The sequence below is a fragment of the Calypte anna genome, chromosome 7 (assembly GCF_003957555.1).
Source record: "Calypte anna isolate BGI_N300 chromosome 7, bCalAnn1_v1.p, whole genome shotgun sequence".
NCBI classification, from domain to species: domain Eukaryota; kingdom Metazoa; phylum Chordata; class Aves; order Apodiformes; family Trochilidae; genus Calypte; species Calypte anna.
In genome coordinates, this window is record NC_044253.1 from 5,429,537 (window position 1) to 5,457,513 (window position 27,977).

The 27,977-nt window shown below is 42.3% G+C and overlaps 1 protein-coding gene across 1 annotated transcript in view; it reads left to right on the forward strand.

Annotated features, from left to right (window-relative positions):
- LOC115598593 (von Willebrand factor D and EGF domain-containing protein-like) overlaps window positions 1-27,977 on the forward strand; it is a 173,305-nt gene that overhangs the window by 10,825 nt on the left and 134,503 nt on the right. Inside the window, exon 2 of the mRNA XM_030454378.1 lies at window positions 27,209-27,393. Coding sequence (XP_030310238.1) covers window positions 27,209-27,393 — 185 coding nt within the window. The remainder of the gene's footprint in view (window positions 1-27,208; window positions 27,394-27,977) is intronic.

A 27,977-nucleotide genomic window follows, 5' to 3' on the forward strand; every position in this document is an offset into this window, starting at 1 on the left:
CCTGTCGTCTGTCAAAAAATAATTTGTCTTGGTTTTTGAAAAGTAAATTATCCCCTAGAAGAGATTAGTTTGAAACCACTGTATAAATTTATAAGCGTTTCAGATTAAATGATTAAATACAAAGTTTCTCTTTTTTCTGGTGACCCCCAGTGATCCATCTGGTGAGGGAGCTGAAAAACTCAACGAATTTCTTATTTCCAAAACTCAGATAAGGCATCTGGAAGATTTTATCACTGTTGTTTTGCCACCAGCCCGTGATTCAAAGAACTGGGGGAAAACTAAGGGAAGTTATCAGCGTGTGATTGTGAAAAGCAAGTGAAGTTGTGAAGGGCCACAGAGCTGACAAGAACAGACAGCACCAAAGGGCAGGAAGCATTTGTAGGACAGTGACTCTGTGAAACTGGTCTCTTGGGTTTAACACCACTTACATGATGTGAGTACCAGTGAGAAGCTTCACTTCTGTCTCCTCCAGTTTTTCTCTTTGCCTCGTGCTCAGGTTTGATATTCAGAGAAACTCCCATCCTCTCTTGGCTTCTCTTTGGGTTCTCAGGTGGAACAGTGAAGCAAACCAGAACTGGGCTGCAAAATGAGGGGGAAAATCAGCTATTCCGTGGAATTCAACTATTATTATCACAAATATTTGGCAGAGAGAGCAAAACTTTCAATCCGTGGCATGGAGGTGCACCAGAAAGAGGCCTCTCCCCTCATTTTCAGCAGCCCTTTTGCAGAGCCCAGTATCCTGCTCAAACAATTGAGATTTGGGTTGATACCAAACAAACCAGAAGAGTCTGCATAATTTTTTTATGCAGGGATTTCATGTTATGAACCCTGTAACACTGTGTTAAACTCAAGGTCATAGGTCCTGTCCAGCTCCATTGATTTTCACTGGCACTCTACCACTCATACAGAGAGCAGAGTCAGGCTCATTTTTGTATCCTAACAGCTGCCCTTAAACCCATTTTCATTAAAAAAACAAACCAACCACCACTGAGACCAGCCTTACGTGCCATAGATATCCTTGGCATGTTTTACTTTTTTCATCACTTCTCCCAAATCAAACTATTTGAGGAAATAACATTCACTAGCTGAATATTTTGATTATTAATGTGGGGCAAGGCAAGAAAATCTCCCTTCTGTTTTTACAGCAGATTTATCACAGCTTACTAAATTCTGCAGTGATTAAGTCATATTAAAGACATAACTAAAACAAGTGTTTGATTTCTGGCTCTGAAGTTTGATACTCAGCTCAAGAACATGCTTTGATTTTGAATGTGGTAATATTTCATCCCTCTAATACAAATATTGCTCTCCTTCCACAACTGGTCACAATAAAGTCAATAAAATATGCACAGAAGCAGTGCAAGCAACATTTGGCTCAATATAAGGATTGATAATGTGACCACCTAAAAAAAAAAATGCTTTTTATCATCATCTCTGGTGGCTTTTCATAGTTTTCATTGAGCAAAACTATCCATCATACTTGAACTCCATGCATGTTCCCAAAGCCAGCAGTCAGCACGAGTCAATTTTTAATTATGATATTTTTATAAAATCTACAGTTTATTTCCTGGTTTTGTCAAACCCTTCAAACAGCAAGTCAGTGATATAAATTATGCAAATCTCAGGTGACCCCAACATCATTAATCTGACTGCATTTCACAGCAAAATAGAACATGGCAATAACCCACCAGCAGACACCACAGAGCAGTAAAGATGGCTACAGAAGAGATGTACAATGGGAAATAACAGCTTTGCTCCAGAATACTTTGATTTTTAACCTTTTAAAGATATTGCCCATTGTTTTTAGAAACACCTGTGGTTGCCTTCTGTTTAGGGCCAAAGGAAAAGGGGTCCCTTAAGTCTGACAAAGAGCAAGGTTATCATATAAACCCCAGGAACCCCTACACCAAAATATTAAGCTTTACAGTCAGCCTGCCTGGGAACTTATCCCCATCCCTTTCCTACAGAAACCCAGAGCAAATCCTGCTCTGGGCAGCAGAAGGAAATCTGGGAGCACCACTTGTCCCTTGGTAGCAGCAGCTCCTGCCAGTTTCCAGCACTCCTTTCTGCTTTGAAGGGAAAGCAAGAAGTCTCTTGTGCCAAACCCCTTCCCCGTGGCTTTTTGCTGCTACAGCCCAAAGGCTGCAGAATTCCCCCACCCCCTGTGCATCACAAACTCCTCCTCCTCCCCAGCACTGCTCCATCCCCAGGGTCAGCCCTCGGTGGGGGCTCCTGTGCTGCAATCTCACAGCTCCAGACCTGACACCTGCTTCTCTCCCAGTTAAGCCACTCTGTGTGTGCCTGGCTTTAAAAACCTCTTTTCTTTTTTTGGTTTTCCAGCTGTTCTCCCTTTTGGTGGCCACCTCATTCCTTCCCAGCTGCTATCTCTTTAGGCACAGCTGTGCTGGCTCCATCCTCATCTGCTGGCAGTGCCATCCCTCCTTTTGTGTACATGGACGTCACCCACAGCCTTGGGGACTTCATGCTATTAAAATACCACTGAAGGATGTGAAGGATGAGAAGATGGTGCAGGGATGAAGGAGGATTTATTATTTTTTGCTTCTGCACAGGCCAGTCACAGGATTTAGCTGGTATTCTTACTAAGAGGAGTGTTTTGTATGTCTGTTTATATTTTTTTACTTTTAAATGTAGGTTGTGGTTATTGTCTGGGCCTGAGCCTACAGGAGCAAACATCAGCCAAGTTCCTACAAGCCAAGAAGAAAGCACAATCTGGTGGTTTAGACCTTTCCAGGTTCTTTTGCTTTCCATGCCTTTTCTCTCACTTTATGCAAGTCAGTGCAGGAGCCCAGCAGGTGAGAGGAAGCAACTGCAACATTTTAGGCTGTTTGCTAAAATGTAGTTCCAGAATAAGCTGGATGGCTTAAAAAAATCCAATGACTTTTTTACCTTTCCTAAGGGACAATTTCCACATTTTCAATTCTTTCTTCAGCACTTGAAATGTTTTTGCTTTCCATTTACAGAGCAAGATATACAGTCTGTACTTCAGTTCATATTTTTTGAACTTCAGATGTTCTTCTCCATATTATAACACCTCAGAGGCAAATGCATATCCCTATTTATACTTCTTGTATTAACCCAGTTACACAGTGGCAATAAAATTCCATAATAAGAAATAAGAGCTCTCACTGCACGTTCACAAAGCCCTCCAAAGAAAAGAGGAAGAACAGAACTAAAGTCTAATAAATCCAGCTTAATTTATTCGTACTAAGAGTCTACAAATCAGGTATTTTTGTATTCCAGGATATTTATGATAAGATAGTTAATGTATAGCCCTCCCCCAACAATACTTCAATAATTTGTGATAAAATAACAAAATAGTTTTTGATTTTTTTTTAATAAAAAAGAGAAATATTATAAACAATGATGTGGCCTGTAGGCATTAAATCAAATCTGTGGTGGGTGAGGGCAGGAATAGCATTTCAGAACTTTTCAGAGCTCTCTGATCTCCTGAACCTTCCAGCTTTGCTGCCTCAGTAGCTGCAGGAATATGCAGATAATTTCACTTCCTCAAATATACCCAAGTATCCTGTGGGGGGATCCTGTGCATCATCCTCCTTTTCAGTCACCAGAAGGATTTTCAGGTGTTAATCCACAAGAGAAAGGGGATGGTTTACTAGAGCTCTCAGTCCATCCAGCATGGCTGGAGGAATCTTTGGCTTTTTTGCAGGCCACACAAAGGAGGAAATGTTTTGGTGCTAAATAGACTGGAAAGACACTTTGGCAGATGTGACCATGCAGTGCTCCCTCAGTTACAGTGTAAAAGCCCCTCCTGTATGATCCTCATCATTGCTCTTACTCAGCCCAACACCCTTCCTATAGAGGCAGCCACCAAATCCATCTCAGAAATAGATATTTTGCACAAGTCAGATCTTTACCTTTCAGCAGGTACAAATTCCCTGCTTTTCACCCTAAATATGTTCACAGATGTTGCTCCTGTAGTGGATGTTCTCACAACAATGTTCTCTTGTAGCCCAGACATTTCCCTTCCCCACTGTGTCCATATCAGCAACATGAAATGCATCCTCCATCTCCCTTTTGCTAAGATAAGCAAATTAATTTTAATCTTAAATTAAATCTGTATTAAATCTTAATACAAAGCAACCTCTTCATTCCCCTGATTATCCTCATAGCTGTTCCCTCTCCGTCCTCAAAACTGAAGGTGTACACAGGGACCCCAGTGAGGTCCATGCAGTGCCATTAATTTAACTGCTGCATTTTCAGCACTGAAAAAAGCTTCTCACATCAGGGTGGAAACAGTCACCTTGTGATCAGACAGTAAATCCTCCTTTTATTGACCCAATTCTATTGTTAATTCTCAGGCTTGCTAATGTACTGCTCTGCCCTGGAAGTATTTAAGTCTCATTTGTATGTGAACAGGACTCAAAAGGGTTTGGGGAGATAATTCCAGATAACAGTGTATAAGACATGAGCACACTCAATTCAGTGGTATTGGAGGAAAGGAGGAAAACTAATGTGCAGCAACAAAGGAAATTCTGTGACTCAGCTAGAAATGTAAAAAGCAAGGAATCCAGTAAATATCAGCCTTTTGAGATAATAGCTTTCACTGTTCAGCTATTCTTCACCAGGTCCTTATCTAAAGCCTCTCTGGCACATGCTGATGAGAGAGAATTTCACCCTGCAGAGCCTCACAGGAGAAAGCCATGTACACTCAAGGCCCACTTTTCAGCTGCTTAGCACTTAGGAATGCTTTTTGTTGATGATATAGATTAGAAATCAAGCAAACAGGACATTCCTACCTGGAAGGAAGATTCTGATTCACAGTATTTCTACCTCTGGAACATACCTCCTTGTGTTCAAAAGTGCTCAAGTGTGTGTCAAGGTCAATTTTCTCTGAGGATGCAGCAGCCAACAATGCAAAAATTGTGCTTGCAGGGTTTTTCTGTGATTATGAAATCCTCTCACTGCTCTCAGGAATTCCCATGCAACCCATCATTTCTGCCACTCTCTTTCCCATTTCAGCCTTTGTGAAACACTCCAAAAACATAAATACAAATGCAGAGCAGGCTGCTTCCTGCCTGGCAGCAGCTTACAGAGCTGATGGTGAATTGTCTCACAGGTCTCTAGTCTGATTTTTTCTGGGGCATCCTGATGAGTCTGTCTGTCCCTAGGAAAGATAACACATGTAGCCTGGTTTGTTAAAACAGCGTGGTGAGTAAAAAGCAGCACCCCCAGGCCCGTGAGTTTTTCCTGTCTCCATCTTCCAGAAGAACACATGCCATCTACACTCCTAGGAGGGGGCCAATCCTGTATTGTTCCCAGAAAGCTTTTAAAAAATGAAGGTGCTGTGTGTGGGGGGGCTTGAAGAAGCAAAACAGCAAACCCAGAGCCTGGATGGCCTCAGTTTCAGCTCACTGCTGTCCATGAAATACAGCAAAGTCAGAGGAAAGGGAGACGTGTTAGAACCAAATGAAAGCAGAGATGCATTGGAATCAAATGACCTTTTTCTAGATTGAAAGGAACAAGTACTTACATAGCAATTTTATCCCAGACTTGTAGGAGAAGATGTGCTGTGTGGTGTCTGCAGAGCCAGTCGTGCTCTCACTCAGCCTGGTGACACAGTGGCTTTCATGCTTCATTCCAGTCTTCAGCAAACATTCAAAATCACCTGAAAACAAGCAACACTTACTAGTTTTATGTATCAGTTTCTGTATTTGACTTGAAGAGGTGGATGAGTAAAACTAAATAATGTCAACTGTTAGATTTAATCTTAATGGGACTTAATCTGCTTTTGGGAACAGGTGAAGGGAAGTTTTAATTGCATACAGTTTTTGCATAGATTGCAAAGATTTTGAGATCATTGAGATCCCTTCCACCTGATGCTAACGATTGTGGTTTCCCAAATCAAACCCCAGAATTTACAGCCAGGTTCAGCACCCATTTTGCTGAGATCACCTCTTATGAGCAGTTAATGACCAGTAATGAAACAGCCAAAAGCCCAGGTGGCTCTCCTGCAAATGTTCACTTTAGAGCCTTGAGACTTGATCCTGCAGCTGCCAGCTTCACCCTGGGAAAACCATTAGCAGCTGGCCTCATGTCTAGAAAAGGAAAATGAAATATGCTGCATTTTCATGGCCATCAATCAGCAGCCACGGTGCCAGGAAAGCTTCATGATGATGTAGATATTGCCAGTTGACTTTGCAAAAAAAAAAAAAAAAAAAAGAAAAAAAAAAGAAAATAGTTATTTTCAGGAAAGAAGATGTAGGCAAAACCCAACAGATGATCCCAGCATCCACTTGTGGGGTAGTGATTGCTTTTTATTTGGGATGGGAGGAGATGGAGAGCAGAAGGCAGTATCACCCTGTGCCCTTGTACCCAAGGGTGACAGCAGAGGCAGAGAGCATTGCTGAGCACCCCTCTGCACCACCACCCTGCAGCCCTGGCATCTCTGACCCCACTCATTTAGGGGCATGATGTCCTTTGCTTTGCTGAGCTTTCTCTTCTTGCCAGGTAAAAAGTTTAGAGACCCTAAAATGCAAAATGAGGGTGGAAAACTCACATAATGGGTGCAAGCAACCCAAAAGTATAAATGAACAAGATGTTGCAGCTTGGGTTTGGTTTTTTTTTCTTAATGTTCTGCAAAATGACTGAAAGCTATCAGCAGCATCACTGCTATTAAATCTATTTCCAAAGATTTGCTGCCTTGTATTATCTTTACTGACTTCCTGACAGAGATACTGAAATGTCTGGCATGACTCACACTGTGAGCAATCCTTTTGTGAGGAGGGAATGAAAACAGGTTCATAACAAGGGTGATTTCATTAAAAAAAAAAAAAAAAAAGGAAAACAAGCCAGGTGACTGGCTACATGGGACGTTCTTGAAATTATGCATGCAGAACTGTGACACTATCAGATTGCTTTAGACCACGTTTTCTGTGGCAAAGGAGAAAGGGTCTTTGTCAGCTGAGTGGAGAAAGGTTGGAGATGATTGAAGTAAAGCAGCAGGAGGAAGCTGATAGGATGAAGTCACATAGCCAACTGCCCATGTATAACACAGTAATGGAGGTGACAGTAGAGGGCAAACTAAAATTAAGTCAAAAAGGACACAGGAGACAAAAGGCAACACGTCTGGAAAAAGGAGAGGGTGTACAATGAGCTGATTTGTACAGCAAGCAAAGTGCAACATTTTCATGTCTTGGATTTAGGAATTTCCTTTTAATATTGATGCAAAAGCTGCTCTAGCCAGTGCTGGAATGGCCAGGGTGTTTAGTGAGCATGCATGTTTAATTAATTTCACAGTCGTGGGCAGAGAGGTCAGATGGCAGCCTGTGAGTAAAATCCCCAGCAGCCAGATTGGACAACAGGAGACAAAAAATAAAAACAAGCATTTGGGAGAAAACCAGGCTCAGCTCTCGACCCACTCTGGTGATTGTTCACACCTTGCCAGCAGAAAATAAAGTCTTAATTTTGCTACAAGCCACCAGGCAAGAATATCATTATTGTAAGAAACCTTGGTTACTACAAAGCCAACATAGTCTACTTTAAATTGTTCCCTCTGGGTAGCAGGATGCTGGGTCCAAGTTACAAAACATCCAGTGATACAAGCTGCACGGCAACCATGGGAGCAGCACTGCCCTGATCTCCAAGGAAGAAATGGCTTAGAAAAACCCTGGCTTCTGCCCTGTGGTGCAGAGGCTGCTGTGCATCACATCCTTCCCTTTTACCATTTGGTCCCCAGTAATCTCAGGCAAATGAGCTGGGGAAACAGAAGGCTTTTGCTGGTCATCTGCATGGTGCTATTCCAGGTTTCAGTAGGGCTGCTTCAGCTTGAGGCTCAGATTAATTTCATATTCACCTCAGAATTATTTTCCTTATTTTCATTCAGTTGGAATTTCCATTGTATACTCCCACAAAGAGCTGTGCCAACTCACAATCTCCAAATGCTTCCAGAAGACAGGAAAACTGCCCGCTACAGTCATCAGACACCAGAGAAGGGGGTGCTGGAACTCCCTGTGATTTATCTTATCTCTAAGAACATTTTAGTTTCTTACCCATAGACAGAGAGAATATAAAGACAACAGCACAGTCATAGAATCATGGAATGGTTTGGGTTGGAAGTGACCTCTAAAGGTCACTTTAGTCCAAGCCAATAAGAGGGTGTTAGTTGCAATCCCAGGCAGGAGTGGAAGTTCTTACTTTTTCTGGGGCAAGGAAGCACTCAGTGCCTTGAAGAAGCCAACAGGACACAACCCAGCACTTGTGGCAGAGCAAATATTTTACCTCCCATTTCTCAACACACAAAGTTGTCAGGGGGAGAGCCCAGAAACCAGGAAATCCCAGAACTCAGGTTTTTTTATGCTGCTTAAATTCACTCCCTGAGCCTGTAAATTCTAACCCAGGCTCTGTGGCACCACCAGGCACTGCTTTGCTCAGGTACTGGGGTTTCCTTCAGTGCCTGGGATGGGTGGCACTGCACTCCTGAGCCCTGAGCTGGTATTTCACATCATTCTGATGTGTGAGCACCTACCTGGCCTTAATGCCTGCATGCCACAAAGTGTCAAAACCCATCTTGGAAGTGCCATTCATCTCCTGACAGGCTTTTTCCTTCTTCATTATAGTATCTAGGTGCTTAATGTGCAGCCATTAATTTGCTTTCACAGCCTTTGTGGGGGAGAGGGCAAATATTGTTCATGTTATCAAGGCAACAGAAAGTAGTGGAGGGAAGGAGAGCAGGTAAAATGACATCAGTAATACAGAACTGAAGTCTTTGTTGCTTCAGTCATGTCAGAGAAGTTTAATTACAATCAGATATTTAGCACAGTTAATTTCAGGACATTAATAGGAACATGAGGCAGAAAAAGAAGAGAGACAGCTAAAAGTGGTTATGTTCAGGTTGCCAGTAACTGCTGAATCCACTTCCAGCAGCAGCCAAATCATTATTCATATCATTAAAAATGATCTTCAAAAACATACGGAGAACCTCTGAGATCCAAAGAAAGGCGAAGATGGAAGCACAAATTCAGTACTTAACATCAAAAAGTGAAGAGAAGATGATTTGGGAACCTACACACCAGTCAGGCTGCCTTCAACACAGGTTCCTGATGACTCACAGCTTGCAGAATTATTAGGAAAAATTAACAAGAATCAAATTTGTAACTGAGGTAGTGCACATAAAGCACAGCTACTCATTACACCTCTGCACTTGGACCTGAGAGGCCATAGCTGGAGTGTTATTCCTAATTTTGATCATCATGCTTCAATAAAGCTGGAAAAATCAGACACAGTTCAAAAAGGCAACAGGAAAGCTAACGAGGGGCCTAAAAATGTGACCTACAAGGAAAGTTGAAAGAAAGAGACTTATCCTAGGTAAGAGAGCACTGAAAGGGGTTGCATTTAGTCTTTTAATACAGAGAGGAGAAAGCAGTTGGTTGTTCCCTGTGGCAGAGGAAGAGGGAAACCAACCTGATCCTGACACTGCCCAGCCAAGACAGGGTTAAGTATTGGGAACCATGGAATGGTTTGGGTTGGAAAGAAACTTTAAAATCCAACCCTCCTGCATGGGCATCTTCAACTACATCAGGTTGCTCAGAGCCCTGTTCAAGTCCTACCTGACCCTGAATGTTTCCAGAGAGGAGAGATCTCATCTGGGGAGATTGGTGTCTACAAAAGCCCCTGGAGCTGAGAAGGGAACAGGCAAACCCCAGAGGTGGATCACTCAGCAGTATTCAGTCCTGCCACAGGAAAGGGGAAAATGAGGTGATGGAGAGAACAAAATTGTACCATGTGAGTTAAATTCCTTCTCTGACAGCTTTCTGGGTCTAGTGAGTAAAAGGCAAGCAGAAGGTTTGCTTCCTAAATTCACCAGCATCTCCAGACCAACTGGTTAATGGATTTAGAGGCAGGGAAATGGGGTTATAAAAGTGTCCTGAGCACTGAGGTATCTGATCCCAGAACCCAGAGATGCCCAAGGGGCAGTCAGGCACAGAGCTGCTCACCCTTTCCATGAAAACCAGAGACATTTTTTTCACTCTCACTCTTGAATGAAACACAAACCCTTTGAAGTTTTGTAAAAGCCCTTAGAAAGACAGGAAAAGGGAAAAGATCCTCTCCTCCCTCCCATCCCCTAATAGCCATTGGCCCATGAGCTAACAGCATTAATTTGGGAAGTTTTGTTCAGGCAGGCTCAGAGCAGAGCCCAAACCTCTGATTCTGCAGCCACTCGTGTGCTTTGATTATTCCAAAGTGGAGAGCTCCCTCTCTTTACTTTTCTCCCTATTTTCTTTTTTCCCTCCAGCAATTCTGCACTAAAAATCACACATTGATAACTTCAATGGAAACACATACCCCACACACTCAGCTGTGGCAAGTCAACATTTTCCAACAGAAACATTTTTCACCAGAAAGCTAGCAGCCAGCTCCAACATCCAGATTTCTGTGGCAGCTGAGCTGGAAGTGCCTCATATTTCTGCATATCAGGGTCGTCAGTCAGGCACCTAGAAGAAGAGGACCATAAAAGTAATGATCACCTCTGACATGGCTGCAGTGACTTATCTGCCACCACACAAGCCCCTGTGGCAGCTGTATCAATCACCTCCTTCAGGGCAGCATTCTCAGGAGTATTTTTTTTTTATTCCAAAGCATCAGTACTTGCTAACATTTTTTAAATGCTCTCATCCATTTCAGTCAATCTTATTCTTCATAATTTCAGTCTCCTTCTGGTGGGAAATTTGGAGGGTTTTTTTTTTTCAGGGTATGAAGTGTCAAGAGAAGAACTGCATCAGGGAACAGCTTCCTTTCCCTTGCCACCTGTATTTGTTTGCCTGAGCAGAACACTCACGGGTGCCCAAGCAAGAGAGTAACAGTTCTGATGCACTGCCATGTTCTAAGCATCTCTTAAGAGCTACTAAAAGTGTAACATTTAAACTCTCTGCATGACAACAGATCACATGTTTAGCTAGGGTTTGATCTTCCTACCCAACCTTCTACTTATTCTTTTTCTCCTCTGTAACATTTGGATTATTCAGATAAAATCTTAATGGGTAAAGCTCCTGCTTTTCCAGCTTATCCAGGCAATTGCCTTGACTCATTTCTATGCAGTAATCACACAAAGAGCTCATCCTTTTCACTTTTATCAGCCCAAAAAGCACACTGGAATTAACATATGGCATCTCACTCTATTCACTTTATACTGATTCCAGATACTCTGGGGCAAGTTGTCAGCAGACAGAAAGTAAAAACAACCACACAACATCCATGCCAAGCTCTAACCAGACAAGGGTGTGAACAAGCCTCACGTTGTTGTAGAGCAGCAGGGAACTCAGAACCCTCTCCTCAGAGAGACCCCAGGGCAAGCACTCAGAGGAAAGCAGTTGCAAAGTTTATAGGGAATTTCTAGGAACTGCTCAGAAAGAGAAGTTCTGCATCAAACCAACAGACTCCACTAAAAGCACAGACCAGCAGCAGCATCTCTCTGAAGGCCACAAGGGTTATCCCACCTGTGGCAAATGGGATTGTGAATAATCCATGCTCTGTGGAGCTGAATGCTGAATTCCCCAGTTCTGCCCTGCCCTGTTTGTTGGCTTTGACCAAGTGACCCACAGCTCCTCAGTCCCAGCTCAACCTGAGCGCAGCAGGGACAGGCACTCTGCCTCCCCCAGTCATTTCTCTCTCCTTCCAACAAAGTTTTGTCTCACAGGCTGAGATCTTTCTCCCCTGCCCGTGCAAGAGGGGCTAACTCAGCTGCAGTGTTAATTTTACTTGGGCCAGATGTTTTCTTTGCTCTCTTTTAACATTATTTATTGAAAGCTCCAACTCCGAATCTTGCAGAAAAAAAAAATATATATTATATACCTGCATATATATATATATAGCTATTATACCTATATACCATACATATAAATACCTCTCTTAAAAAAGGCTGAAGAGCAGACTCTTTCTCTGCCTCCACATCCACCATATGCACACACAAATATGATGACCTATCAGTTCCTTACATGCTGTTCTCAGGGGAGACTTAGCTTAATGACTATTTGCAGAGCCCTCTGCACAGAGATGGACTGCCATTTCCAATGAAATCACATCCAAAATTACCCACTGCAGTAAGAAATCTTTCAAAGGATTTTGGCTGTGAAAAATTACTATGTATTATTATCACAAATAAGATTGGATTTGTATAAAAAATCCATGCTATTCTTGGCATACACCCATGAAGTCCATGGATGACCCTAAGAGGTTTGCCTTGAAAAGAAAAGGTCATTTTTCCTGCCTTGGGAAGGATGTTAAATGATGGGACACGTTCCAAAAATAGGTCTAAGAAGAAAATATGAAAGCTGCAATCCTATGATCAGAGTGATAATGGTTTTGGACTCTGATTAAAGAGAAATATTCAGCTTTGATGTGCTCTTTGTAGTCAAGGAGTCATAATGATTAAGTAACAAATATTAAAAAAAATGAGTTTGAGAGAAATACAGAAATTAACTGGCTCAGATGGCCATGAGAAGTCAGAGCTATGCTGTACTGCCCAAATCAGCCATGGAGGCTCAAATGGCAGGGCAGACTTGCTGGCAGCATGAACAGATTTGCATCCTGTATAAGGAAAACTGTCCTAAAAGGGTGCAGAAATATGGGAAGGGCAGCTACATCTCAGAAGAATAGAATCATAGAATCATAGAATCATAGAATCATAGAATCATAGAATCATAGAATCATAGAATCGACTGGGTTGGAAGGGACCTCAGAGATCATCAAGTCCAACCCTTGAACCACCGTTGCGGTTGCTAGACCATGGCACTGAGTGCCACATCCAGTCTCTTTTTAAATATCTCCAGACATGGAGAATCCACTACTTCCCTGGGCAGCCCATTCCAATGTCTGATCACCCTCTCCATAAAGAAATTCTTTCTAATATCTAACCTAAACTTCCCCCTGGCACAACTTAAGACTGTGCCCTCTTGTCTTGTTGGAAGTCATCTGGGAAAAGAGACCAACTCCCACTTGGCTACAACCTCCTTTCAGGGAGTTGCAGAGAGCAAAAGAGAATAATATGAAGACTGTGCCTTGTTGAAGAAATTTGTAACCATATTGCAAGAGACATGGATCCAGAGTAAAGTTTTGGGCACACAGCTAGAGCCATGGACATGGCAACCACTGCAGTAAGGGAGATAAATCAGAATGAGCCATCCCTGCTTGAGGCAGAGGAGAGGGAAACACATCCAGAACAGAGGGACCATCAAGAGACCCCAGTGGTCTCCCTGCCTCCTGTTCCCATGCAGATGCTGCAGCCATGAGAAGGACTGTCAGGGAAAGGAGTGAGGAGGCTGCTCCTCTTTTCAGTGCTCCTCCTGCCAAAATCCCTCTGTGCTCTTTTACCAGAGCTGGGCTCAGTGCCATCCCAAGGCTCACTCCATCCTCCTGTGTGCAGGAATTGCTTCCCTGACACCACAGCAACAGGAGCTGTGTGATTTCCAGCTTGCCATGCCATGGGGGGTTGCAGGAGAACTGTGTTGTGGAGCTGGCTGTCTTGCAGTCAGAATAAAAAATCAAGGGTTCATCACATGGAGCAGTTGATGTGAACAAAGGTGAGATGGAGAAAGGAAAGCTGAGAGGCTGAGCTCCTTGGGGTGATGTGAGGGCCCCGAGGAGCACGTTTTGGGCATTAGTGACACTTTTCTCCACAGCAGCAAGGCCTACTACAGTTTTATTTTGAACGTGACAAACTATTTGGCCTAGAGAAAAAGATGCATATTTTGCTAGAAGTTGAAATACTTCCTTTCAGTGTCTCTGCAAAGGAAATTACTCAAGGCCTCCTATTTCCAAGATATTTAATTTCAGGTTGAAGGGGAGATTAGGCTGACTTTCAATTTTTAGCAGTCTTTTAGAGAGTCTATTTCTCTGGAAAAAAAAAAAAAACAAAAACCTGAAAGGTTTAATTTTAGATTGGAATAAGTCACTTTTCTTCACCGGACCAGTGAATTGCAAATTATCTACTTATTAAATTTTCCACGTGCCTGTAACATCTGCTCAAAAGCTGTCTTTCAAACTTTCCTACAGCACAATATTATAGCTGAGCCTTTCTGTCCCTCCTACTTGCAGCCTTTTCCTCTCTGCTTTACTCTGGGTGCTGCTGGTACTTTTATTGCAGCAGAAAACTGTAGAACATTAACATCTGTTAATCCTTTTGTACCTCAAGTCTTCACATGTTTGGCCAACCCTGCTGTTCATTGTGCCTGTGTTTGGAATAGCCTCCCAATTCCAGGCACAGCAAAATAACCCAAAGTGGAGCCTGGCCCCGTGGTACTGCTGGAAGGTTATTTTAGAATGAAGATAATTCAGTGGTTTAAGTGTGTGTTTGCTGGTCCCTGAGAGAAAACTTTTATCCCAGTTTGCAGGGATTTAGACATTCAGGTTTTATTAATATCGAGCCGTGCTGCTGAATCTACATGTTCTGTAAGGAAATAACCCAGATTTTAGTGCCTTCCTTTACACCAGACTCTTATTTCAGCAAATAGAGAAAGGATGAGATGAAACTTGTCCTTAGCTTACAATTTTATGGTGGCATAACAGGGAATGAAAGGCTAAAAAAATAGCTAGCAAAGACTCTGGCCGTAAACCTGGACCCGGATTCGAAAGTAAAATGTGGGGTACAAGAGAGATGCAATTCCTGCCAAAAGGAATTCCATTGGACATAGGTGGGGAAATGGTGGGGCTGAAGTGAAGAAATACAAAATAGCTGCATCTCTGTCCTGCAGCCCCAGCATGATTCACCTTGGCAGGCCTGAACGTTGGCTTTTCTGGTGTTTGTCTACCAGCAACACAGACCTCTCCTCAGTGTGCTTCAGACAAGAGACAATAAGCCTTGTACTGCACTTTTTTGTGGATGAAAAGCTGATTTTTGGAGTGTTCAGACCAAAGCATGCCAAACATGATCAGCTGCAGAATCATTCAAGCCAATGCAGAAGACTCCAAAAATAGAACATAAACCCTACACTAAAAACTCAAAAGGCAACTCAACATCAATTTTTCAAAAGAAACAGAACTAAGAGTCAGGCAAGGCAAGGAAACTCTTTAAGAGATGCAATAATACTATTTTTTACCACCCTTTGTCTTAACCACTAGATAGGCTGAACTTTATTCACAATAAATGTAATTTTAAGTGTAAAGGTACTTCAATAACGTGGTGAGAGTGAGAACAGAATAAGGACACACACTCATCCTGCAGTGCAGGACAAACTACCTGGCCCACCTCTAAACCAAGTGAATGCACTTACCCAAAGCAGCTCAGCTTTGATGTCCATGAGAAGCATTTGGCCCAGAAAGGCAGGAACCACCACAACTGGGAGACTGAGCAGGGAGGTTGGCAAATTCCCAGTGAGACTGAAGCAGGTGACAGCAGGGAAACCTTGTACTTGAGGGACTTTGAACTAATCTCTCCTCTTCCACACCTTCAGGAGCCTCATCTGTGAAGCTTTCTCCCACAGCTAAAAGCCTCTGCCAGAAACTCTCTTACCTAGAAAAATAAAGGAAACATTTTCCATCCAGGTATCATGAATCAGCAGAGGTTGGAGCAAACAAGAAATTGGGTTTTATATCTCACTCCCTGGTTTCTGTTCCACAGGGATACCATGAGACAGTACAACATTTTGGTATCAGACTTAGAAGTTATGCACCTTATAAACATAATTGAACATGCACTGGTGCAAAGCAAAAGAAAAGGAAGGGAAACAGTTTTGGAAGCTGGCAGAGTTGGTATGGTCTTATTTATAGTCAACAAAACTCTACAAAAGAGAGCAGAGGGGGATCTGCTGTGGGATACCCAGTGCTCAGCCCATTGCCCCAGGGTTTCAAGTCAGGGCAAACCAACCAGCTCCAAATCATCCAGCAGAGCCCAGACCCAGCAGGAGATGCTTCAAGTCTGGCGGACACAATCCTCTTGAACTGAAAGCAGTGGCAATCCAATGGTGTCCCTTTCCTATACTGACAGCACTGGATTCATCTTCAGGATGTCCCTGGGCACAGTATTTTTTTTGTTAGCAGGGAGGTGTATTTGTCCTCTATGGACAAGATGAGAGAAGTGGGGCTGTTTAGCCTTGAGAACAGAAGGCTGAGAGGGGATCTTATTAATGTCTATAAATATCTGAGGTGTGGGTGTCAAGAGGAAGAGGTCAATGTGTTTTGCACTGGAAGCCCTGGCACAGTCTGCCCAGAGAGGTTGTGGAGTCTCCTTCTCTGGATACTCAAACCCCCCCTGGATGTGTTCCCTAGGGATCCTGCTTGGGCAGAACCTCTAGAGTTCCCTTCCAACCCCTAAAATTCTATGATTCTCTGATTTCTATGATTCTGTGAAGTCACTCCCTCTTGTCTCTTTGTTCATAGCTCTTCCACTGGGTCTATTCTGCAGCTCCCAGCACATCCAGTGCCTCCCTGAGCATACCCACTGCTTCCAAGTTGCATTTATACAACTCAATTCGACATTGAGGCTAAAAAAAGGTTAATGAGATCCTCATTTCTGAATGCAGAAAGAAGAACATTGTGGAGGATTAAAAATAGCCTTCTGGAGGTCACCTATAATAACTGTGAACAGGTGTAGGGTCTGCACAGCAGCATGTGGCACCACCACTTCTCAGTCTATCACAGGCAAGCCCCTTTCTTATAAATGGGCTGACAGGCATGTTATTCAAACTGCAGGGTTAAAAACATCATTATATTTCTCTAATAATCCACCCACATGGTGGTCAGCCTGGCACCATAGCTGATTCATGCCCTGGTTTGGTGTTGAAGGTTTACAGTGTGTCTTGTGGAGTGGCCCATACCTGCTGTAGTGGGAGCTAAACCTTCTCTGAACTGGGTCAAGAGGAGAAAACAACACAAATAGAGCTGCCAGGGCTTCCATGCCAAGATTTAGCTATGTGCACTCGTGCAGGATTTTAGCAGGTGCCAGATGGATCCACCTATACAAACTCTATTCTCTAAACAGCTCATAAAACACAACACCAAAATGACCAAAGCCTGACATTCACCAGGTTTCATGTAATCAAATTTTACAAGTTTCAAAAGCAACTCAGCAATGACTGCAAATTGTTAAAGAATAAAGTAGCAAATGATCAATTGATTGCCTGCTGTTTCTTTGTGTACTAATTTGTGTTATGGCTTTCCAATCTGAAATTGCTTGGATAGGTTCTTGATGTTTGGTTTCTTATTTTGTTGTGGGTTTTTTTTTAATTTTTATTTGAGCTCAAATTGCAAATGAAACGACTGTGGTAAACTGAATGCATCAAGTATAATGAAGAATTGATCAACTGTTATTTTGCAAGGCTTTTCTGAACAGTGGTTTCTAGCCTATCTTCTTAAGATGAAAATTACAGTTATTAGCCAATTACCAAGTAAGAATGCAAAGCTGAGTCTGGTTTTGATAACAAAAAGATGGAAGAAAACCCAAAATAGTGCATGTCTGCCTTTAATTGCCTTGTTTTACCTATAGATGTTGATACACATATAGCAGGTTTGGGTGAATTATTCTCTAACAAAAGAATTAAGCTCTGGCTATCTCCTCCTTTAAGAATACTGGCTGTATTCTTTTTTTTAAGCCACATTTTTCAATAAAATAGCTGTATAAGAGAAAGTCTACTCTTACTGTTATAAGGTAAGAGGAAGGTGGAGGAGTAGGAATTGAAAACTCAGCATGGAAATGGCTCTAGAAATAATAATAAAAAATTACTAGGATTCATCTTGTCTGTTAAGAAGAAACTACACTGCCTTATCAGTGTCTCAGAAAGTAAGCATGGTTCCTATCAAGAAGACCCCATACAGCAATCTGATTTTCTTTTATTTACCTCCTGAAGAAAATCAGAAAGTTCTAGTGCTACACATGTAAAAAACACCAGCACCATCTTGACTGTGGTGGTGGAAATCCCCATCCCACCCCATCCCTGCCCAGGACACCTCCCAAACCTGGCTAGCCACAGGGACATGGAGCTGCCTCAGAAAACTTTCTGAGGACACAAAAATCCCCAGCACATTTGGAAGGGTTTTTAAGTGAGCATACATACATCCTCACACTTACACTCTGATCAAAGCTAGTTTGGTGTAAAGAGAAAAAACAGTCTCCTAACCTTCTGCATGGCTGGGCCTGAGCAAAGCCCCCCTGCCTGCAATACACACCATATGGGGCAACAATTGTCTGGTGGTTATTCCTGTGCATCCCTAATCCCCTGTGTCTCCTCTAAGTGTGTGGCTCTGTACCTGCAGCTCCAGCTGGATGGCCAGGGAAAGGCTTTTTGCTTGATGCACATATAATTATGGAGATGTTTCTTCTTGTTATGGTAATTACATCCTAAAAGATTGCACGAGGAGCAGCTGTAAATGGAGGGAAGGCTCAGTTGATACCAGCTGAACTGGATTTTCTTTTACATCAAAAAGCAGCTTATAGCTGAAGTCTTACAAAAACCCAATGGTTTTTACGAATGCTTCTGCCACTCCTGGTAAACACGTAGAGACCTGTGGAGCAACCAAAGCAGAGCTGATCCTAAACAAAAAGGCAAAACAGTACCTATCAGGACAGGGAATGGGGGTCTAAATTCCCCTAAATAAAACCAGTAATTGCATTTATCTGGAGGTTTTCATTTATAGGTACTGGAAGCCTTCCTTTTTCATGGCATGACTAGGCATCAACAGATCTCATACAAGTGCTAGATGCAGCATTTGTCACACCAGAGGTGTGAGATTCCCCTGAAACATCCCCATGGCTGAGGGAAACTGCTGGCTGGAACTGTAAGTCTCCTCTTTCCATAGGAGGAAGGCACTAGTGCATTTTAATTTGAAAGATAATTATGACCATATGTACAGAAACCATATCTTTTGAATGTTAAAGAAGCAGCAAACAGTGAGGGCTGCTGATAAACTTGGTTGCTGGGAATCCATTAGACTTAATGTGGCACTTCCACGCTTGGGAGTACACAGCTTTACCTTATCAGACTGGCCAGGCAGGCCAGCAACTATTTCTAGCTCATGACCTTTTATTTTAATATTTTTAAATCCATCCAAAGAACTATAATGCATGAGAAGGGTTTTTACACTGGCAGCAGGAGCTGCTATTTGCTTGAGCCCATTTTTTGTTGGCTCTTTCCAAGTTTCCGAGTGCCTGCAGCCTATGAGAAGATAAAGGACAAGCTTGAAGAAGACCTGAATTTTGGTCCAGAGGTGACAAGATCCTTCCAGGTTTGTGCATTAGTTGGGAAGTGGAGCATGTCCATGTCCATTGCTGCAGGATGGTAACAAATAAAACCTCACTCCAACGGCAAGAGCAAACCAAACCATTTTTCCTAAATGTCAAAACCCTGATGGAAAAAAACATTATAAATGTGAGTGGAGAGTGTGGCTGCTGAAACCACTACTGTGCCAGGGAAGGGAATGAATAATAGCAATGAATAATAGCAAAACAATGGCAGGAAAAATTGCCTCGTCACCCTGCATACGTTAGGAACTAAATCACACCCAGGACACACACACGGCTCCGGTGTTTGGCAGCACGGAGCTGCCTTCAGTCAGAGTCCCCTTATCTTTCTGCCAGTCTCTGCTGCATCCTGGATGGGCTGACAATAAGTCAATGTGGGCACTTTCCCCAGTGCTGTATCATCCACATACAGCATTAAATTGAAGAAGTGGAGGGAAAATGTGGCCAAAAATCCAGCATTTGCCATGGGAGCAGTCTGTAAAAACGCGTGGCTCGCAAACTGTACTCAGCCCGCGTCACCGCTGAGGCATGGAGGGAGCTCCTGCTCTCCAAGGGGCAAACCAGGGAAATAAAATTTCCATCTGAATAGAGCCCAGTGGGTTCTAAAATCAAAACATGTGAGTTCGTTTTCACTAAAAGCTACATTTGCAAGTGTGTGTTCAACTGAGATTAGGAGGTAAGAAAGAAGCTTTTCATTTTGATTCACTTGTTGGTTCTGAGGGACGAGAGCAAAACAGACCAATCAATAACAATAATTATAATTTTCTTTCTATTGATTGCTCAGAAGTCCTTAAAGGCACCATCATTAACTCAAAGATAACTTGAGGAAATTTATGAGGTTTTTAATTCTCTTCTGACACAGCAATTCTAAGTGATTTCTATATTCAGATGCTCAGCCATCCTGCCACTGAAGCCAAGAGTTAGAGAGGTTGAGACTTGGTAAAATTTTATGGAGTAATTGACACAATTTGGCTTTGTTGCTTTTTCTACCTGGCACATTCAGTAGGTGAGGCCATATTTCTCAGGGCAGGGGAATTACATACCTCACCTGTCCTGTCCAGCTGCCTGTTGCATTTTATCCCTGTGTTGTGCCTCTTGTGCCCACCACCTTCTTCATCAGCAGTTTTCACACTGATGAGAGGTGCCAGACACCAAGTGCTGGTAAACAAAGCATTTATAGGACAACACTTCTGCTGTAAACTTCTTGGCTCATCCAGGTCATTTAACCACGTGTGCCAAAATACTCAGTTCTTTCATCCCCTCAGTTTATGGAGCAGTGAAGAAAAGGCTTTTCAGCTCATCTCCTGTGAGAATCCTCCAGACTCAACAATAAACTGCCCAGAAGTTCCATTTTGTGACAACTTTGCTCACATTTCTTGCAGCGATCTGGGGTTTTGTCACCTTATTTGTCAGTCTCTTGACACCTCTAGTAGCCCCTGGCAAGCAGCAGGGCTGTCTATGTTTGCCCCCTCTCTAGGTGGTTCATTGTCCTGCAAAGCATTCAAGGGAAACACAGGCCAGAAGAGAAGTTCCACATAATCAATTCCTCTCTTCTAAACCACAAGTTAAAAATAGAAATGCAAACCAAGATAAGAGATCCTGGCATGAATAAATAATTGCTTTCTCTGGAACTGAACATTGGCCCTTGGTTTGTCAATAGCAAATTGCTTGATTTCATAGACCAGGATGATAAGTGACCTTGTTCCCAGGCAAATGAAACTTGGATGCAGCATACAGACAACATCTGAGATTGTAGGAGATTTTTCAACTGCATTTTCTCTCAGGGCCCTGTGCTATCATCTTTGTGACAAAAAAAAAAAAAATAAAAAAAATCCCTAAAATTAAGCAATAAACTCACTAATCCTGCCTGATGGGAGCAAACTGGAGTAAGAGCTCCAGTTACATTTAAGTACAAAATATCAAGAGTGTCATCCAGAGCATCCATGGGGCTGAGGAAAGAAGGGATCTCTTCCTACCTCACTGCCTTTGTCACTGGTGTTTGGATCACAGTCAGGCACTGCAGGAGGATGTATTGCAGGCTACGGTTTGTTTCCAAAATAGCAGATCCCTAGAGGTGAACAATCTAAAGCCTGCCTGGAAAGATGAGTGCTAACTATAATGCATACATGTGAAAGGGTCCTTAATTGTATGCTGAGTTGCCTGGGTTACAAGAAGATACCTTATTTTCAAAACAGTGTGATACCTAAGGGGAAGTGTTAAGCAGCACAATCCTAGAAAACCATGTTGTTGCGTGGCCTGATTTTCTTTCTTAATTTTGTCTCTTATCCAGTATAGATAATATATGTGTGAAAAATGTCTTATTCTTTTCAGAGGGTGCTCAGCCTTTTCCTGGGTCAGATTTTCTATAATTACATTCATTTAGCACAATGATTCATCTACCCTTATCAATTTCATCCTATGAATGCCTTATACCTTGTTCAAGACCTGGCCATTATGAGCTTCTGGTGTGTATTCAACGTGCTTCCTTATCATTTCCCTTCAGTAGGAGATTCTTCTGCTTCTGCATTAACTGAAAATAGCTTTACTTATTAGCTACTAAAGTCTTTATAAAAATTTATATGTTCTACCTACCAGAGGAGCATGCACGGTTCAAGGATTTTTATGTTGTGATCACATTCACAACAAATTTCTTCCTCTGAATGTTCTTAGGAATAAAGATTTTTGTCATCAGCATGCAGAATGATTGTATTAAAATCTTAGCAAAGCTTGGTGAAATAAGGCAGCAACTTAGGTCTGTCATAAACTGACAGATGTTTCATAGCTTCAGATGCCTTAGCTATTCATAGATTACTGTTCATCTGGAACTTCCATCCACCAAAAGAAATGTTTTAATGTTGTCAGATCAGAGACTTCTGCTGTTAATTTTGAGCACATCCATTAAGAGCTTGGAAAGAATTTCCCTTTTCCAACACCTGCCTTCTTTTTGTGCCCAAACTCTCTTTCAGTCAATGGTAAATCACCATACAGGGAAGTGGATGCCACTGACACACTGAAAGCTCCAGAAGGTTTCACCTGAGCTTTCCTGCATCAGTGAAGTACAGCCAAAGGGTATGGAAGAGGCTGACAATAAAAGGTTTCCTTCTGTATCTAAAGCACAAAGAGAAGAAAGCAAATGCATCCTTTGTCTGCAGGCAATTTGGTGTTAATTTTGCTCAACAGCCTCAAAATTTTGGGCAGATTTTTCCAAATTAAAAGCTTTATTCAATTTGTTGTGTAGAGAAATTCAGACACTCTGGTAAATGTTTTGTCCCACTGTGGATTTTAGAGTAAGAAACAAAAAGTGGAAATCTGAAAATCTGCCCCGGAAGGATTTCATACATTTACTTGAAGTCACACAAATTACAAAAATATGGGAATTTCCATGCATAATTTGGAAAGTATAAATATATATATTTTCATATACATGTATGCATACTTACATACACCTATGCTTGCCTGTTTTCAAGTGTACTTCAAAAGCTCCACAGCCACCTCCTCTCTCTGCCTCTGAGCTTCTCCAGCCCTGGGGCTCTCTGCAGTTCTGGGAGGAAGCTCCAACCAGGCTCCTGGGTTGATGGTGAGAAAGAAATCTGCACCTGGGAATCTCTTTCCTGCTCACTGAACAATTAAAGCACATCACCAAATGGTGCTGCCTACCAGCCACTGGGTTTTAATTCACCCTTCACATGAAATTATTTTGTGATCCACCAGCTATTTCCTGGAGCTTTAGAATGCCCTTTTTTAATATGGCATGACTTGCACTTCTTTGCCCAGAACACACACCTCAGGCTTGTGGACTATATTTCCTTCAGGGTTTTCAAGCTGCCATCACCTATTGATATTATAGGATTTGCAGCTGCTATTCAAAGCAAACAAACAAAATCTCCCACCTTCTTAAAACCTTCCTCTCTGTAAGCCACTGATATTTACTGGGAGCAAGAGTGACAGGTAGAGCTCTGGCACACCCATGCTCACCTGCCTTTAGAAATAAAAGGTTTAGCATGTTATTTCAGGTTTTCAGCCTGCCACTCCAATTTCCCTGGCTTCCCTCCTTGAAGTATCTCATGACTCCTCTGATGAGGAGACCCTTTGTGGGAGCCTGGTGATCCTCACAGCAGCTTCCATACTCTTTCCCACCTAACCCATGGCTAAGGAGTGCACAGGTTGGCTGCTTGCAGACCACCCAGTTACCAACCTGCTTGGAATAAGCTGCAGACAGTGGGTGTTTAAGGTGTTCAATGTGTGGGTGTCTGCTGCGGCCATTCCAGAGTAGTGACCTCTTGTTTGTCTGGTCTCTGGTATAGCCCTGGAGCCTCTATCCTACCCAGTACAATATTAAGCAACCCACCAAGAATGGGCTTCCTGCCCTCAGGACCTGCTGACATGAATGTCTTCCTCCAGCCATGGTCATATTGATGTTTCCTTTAGCTGAGAGCCAAGTTCAGACACTCACTTTCTTCTTGGTTTCCACTGGGTATCTGTGGATGCTTCCACCTTCTGCAGGAGGTTCTTCTCTTCCCACAGGCTGCTCTTCATTTCATTTGCACAGAGCAACACGGAGTGAATCCCCACCTCCAGGCATTAACAGCAGCTTTCCTTATGGCTTCAGTGGAGACAGATTTTCCCCACAGTTTTTCAAATGCTGTTTTCACTAAGCAGATGCAACAGAGACTGTTATTTGTTTGGGGTTTTTGTGTCAAAAAGGAGCTAGGCTGTGTCTCTTTGCAGCAAGCTGCTTCCATAAAGTTAAAAAAAAATTATTAAGTCTAGTGAAGTTAATAAATCCTTATGTCTTACCAACAGCTCCTTGCTTATATCAAGGGTGATGATGGTTCAAGAAGCTCTTTGGAGGAGACCAGCTGCTGTGCAACATTTAATTCCAACACCACTCTGAACTGAGAGCAACAAAATCTCACTGCACAGTTTAATTTCTTCCTGAAAGAAAACTGAATGGTTACAATAACAACGAGCACTTAGCTCCCTGAAAAGCCAACATTTTTTCATAAGCCCTTTAAATCTAATTAGAGGAACAGAGATGGGAGATTAAATTAAATGTATAGGGTTTTCTTAGGTAAAGAAAGAAATAGTTCAGCTTAAAGGCAAGTTAGCCTGCACATCAGAGAGTACCAATGGCTCTGTACATACACAGACATGGACTTATATTGTTTCCCAGGACAGGAGGGACAATTGTGATATTGATTGTTCCATCACTGTACACAAACTTGACACGAATTAAAAATAATTTTAAAAAGGCTTCATTGGATTAGAGTGTAGCTGCAGTCACCAGAAGGCACAGGTGGGCATCCCTCAGGTGAACAACTTCATCTTCTTGGGTTTCTTTTAGATACATTTTCATCATACAATCCCATGACACTGATTCATTTCTTTCTTTCTGAAGGAAAGGCAGTAGTAATTAACTTGTACCACGGCCTGCAATTTACATGTTAAAGTTTACAATGATTCTGTCATAAGACTGTAATAAGCACCATTCTACAAGGGGAACTCACCAACTGAGGGATGGTTTAGCTCACAGCTTTCTGCAGAACCTCACAGAACAAAGTCTGCCAGGCTGGCTCCAGGGAAGCTGACACCACCTCAGTTTGCTTTGCTGCCTCCTTGATGAGAGCCTGCAAGCACAACCAGACCCAGTCACAGGCATGCAGACACCTTCTGACATTCATCACAGAATAAAACAGATCTCTAGAGGTGGTGGCTGCTTGAGACAGATCTGCTCTTCAGGGAGGGAACACATGGCTTTTTGTCCCAAAATGTTAAATTTCACAGGTGAACACCCCTCTCCTTACTGACCTTGCATGTCTCCCCACGTGCTCCTCCAAGTCCCATCCATAGCTTTCATTCAGCTGCTGTACTGTTAATATGATAAACAGCATTTTCTAAACTACTGCAAATAAAACTATGGGAGGGATGAAAAATAATAAGTTGTGCCTCAGTGTCTGATTTATTTGCATTGTTTAGACAGAGTAGTTAATAATTTCTAAGACCACAACATGTTGTGTGAATTTGGATTATAAGTAAGACATATAGAGCAGAAGGTTATTAACTACATTTAAAGGGAGCATTTGGTGTTATTATTTTTATTGGTAAAGTGAGTGCAATTAATTACATTACAATGCTCCTGCAGGATCCCTCTGGCAATACCATGCAACGAGCTGTTTACTTTGAGATTCTTGTTCAGAAAGAAGGTGCTTAGGGTGCAAAAGGCACCGGGAGCCAAAATCCTGTTCCCATTAACACCCCTGAAGCACTGAGTGATATTAAGAGGGTCGAGGAGCCTCTACACTTTTTAATGGTTTTTAGATTTAGTGTAAACTTTTCATTTGCTTGCCATGGTTGGTCTCCTGAAATGTCACTTATTCCCTTGGGTTGAGAACTGGCAAGGGACAGTCTTCACGTGGTCTCCAGTGCTGGGTCCACATCCCCAGAAAGGACACCTGGGGAGGGAATGGGATCCTGTATTTAATTAGAGGTGCAGTATTTCCAAGAGTTCCCCTTGTAAAATGGATCTTACCTGGAGAAAAGAAAAGCTTAGAGCACTCCTTTTTTATTTAAAATGGCAATTGTATTAATTCAGCTGAATTTTGCATTGGAATGGCACTATTGCTTTGACAGTTTAGTTCTCAGAAAATTGCAATAAAGGCTGCGTTGCGCTACATTTTGTCCCCATTTGTCTTGTGTACCATTGCCTTGCCTTTGGCACAATAAAATTAATCTTTAAAAATAGGACCATAAACGGATTGACTTTGACCTTCTGAGTATCTTGTCAATAAAATAAAAATGATAAATCTGTTTCAGAGTGCCGCTGGCACAATGCTAAAGCAGACTTATAATCTGAAAAGTGGCATTTGAAAAATGGGGTGGTATGGGGAGGGGTCTCATTCTCTGTCAATGGTGTCACATAAATATGTTCTATTTATGGTGCAAAGAGGGGATTTTGCTAACTGCCAGGATCAGTCCTGAGGCAGAGGGGTGTGATCCCTGCAATGGGCTTCCTGCCTCTTGCATCACCATTAACAATTAAAGATTACTGACACAATAAATTAGCTGAGCCTTCTGTTGCTGGGGCACAGAGCAGAGCCACCCCACCTTGGTCTCCTCCTGTGACCCTCTCTGTAGTGATAACACAGCAGAAATGAGCTTTGCCTCATAGGGAAATGGCCAAGATAATCAAGAGAAGGCCCTTTTAGTCTACAGATCAGCTTTCTGAAGGAAAACAACCTCTAAAAGAGTCACTACAAGGCTTCTTGTAATTAGGTGATAAGAAACTACTGAATATTCCATAAGAAAAAATCCAGCCCAGAGATGTATGGGAATAAACAGGGAAGGAGCGTAAACAAGGACAGGTGGAGGGGAAGCAATTTTGTTTCAAACTTTGTAATGTGTGCTCAGGAGCTCTGCTGCCTTTGGCTTCCTGGGCTCATGCCTCAGGCAAGTCTGACCTGTGGCTTCAGTGTTTGCAAACCTAATTCCAGTTTACTCCTAAAAATCCAGCACACTGTTGTTTTTTCACCATTTCTTTTTCTCTTTTTAGTGTTTCTTGTTTGAAATATGTGTTCAAATGCACGTGAAGTGCACTTTATCCTTGAGCATCATTTTATATTGTGACTAAAAGGCTAATGCAGATAGCAAACTAAAATGAAAGCCCACGTATTTTCAAAGTTTACAAGGTTCTAGGAACCTCAAAAGGTGATTTCTGAGGAGGAGAGATTCTGATGTCAAGCCCCAAAACTAGACTGAGATGACATTAAGAGGGTTAAAGCTCTTGGTTCAGGTATGATGAAAGTGTAGACCAGTAAAATCTTTGTGTTGTCAAGCTTCCAATTTGACAGACTTAATTCAAAATTTGATCTTTTCCAGAGTTTGCCTTGAAAACTAACCCAGTCCTAAACTAAATCTGAGCAAAAGAGGACACAACCCCTTTTAAATGTTTATCCTGATGGATTAATTTAAATTAACCCATTTGTCCTTTCTCACCTTCTCCAGCTCCCGAGTGCTCCCCCGCAGGACACCGCATCCTCCGCAATCCCCGCCGGAGCACCAGGTTTGACTCCCTGGAGCTGCAGGGAACAGCCACCCAGGACCTGGTTTGTGACCACTCCTTGCCACCAGCCTGGTACCGGTTCATGATCCACAACAAACCTGCAGAAATGCCAACCAGATGTATCGAAGTCAGTAAAACTTAAGCACTCACCCTGGTAAACTTGAATAAATCCTTTGACTTCCTTTTCCTTCCCAGTCACATCCACAGTTTTGCTCTGCAGTGGGGTAGGTGAGTGGGAGTGGGAAAAACACTTTACCCATAATAAAAACAGCACTGTTGTATTCCAGGACAGACAGCAGAGGCCAGGATTCCTATGGACAGGGCATTATTCATACAGAAACAAGGTGTTTCCAACTCTAAAGAGAGATACTTAGCAATCCACATGTCCCCATAAAATATTTTTGAAGCAATTCTATTGCTTTAAGAATGGGGTTTGGAACCTGACTATTTCCACACATAAATTATTGGGATTTAGGAATATATCCTCACAACGAAGAAAAAAAAAATCAGAAAAATTAATAAGAGAAGAGGTTCTTTGGTAAAACAGAAAAAAAAGTTAAATGAGTCTCTTCCCACTATTACCATTTTTGTATTAGTTTCATACATATGCAAACTGCTTTTCTGGACAAAAAAGCTCCACTGAGACTACTCTCTAAAAAAAAGACAAAATAATGACTACCTTGTTTTGTGTATGTTTAATATGTATGAAAA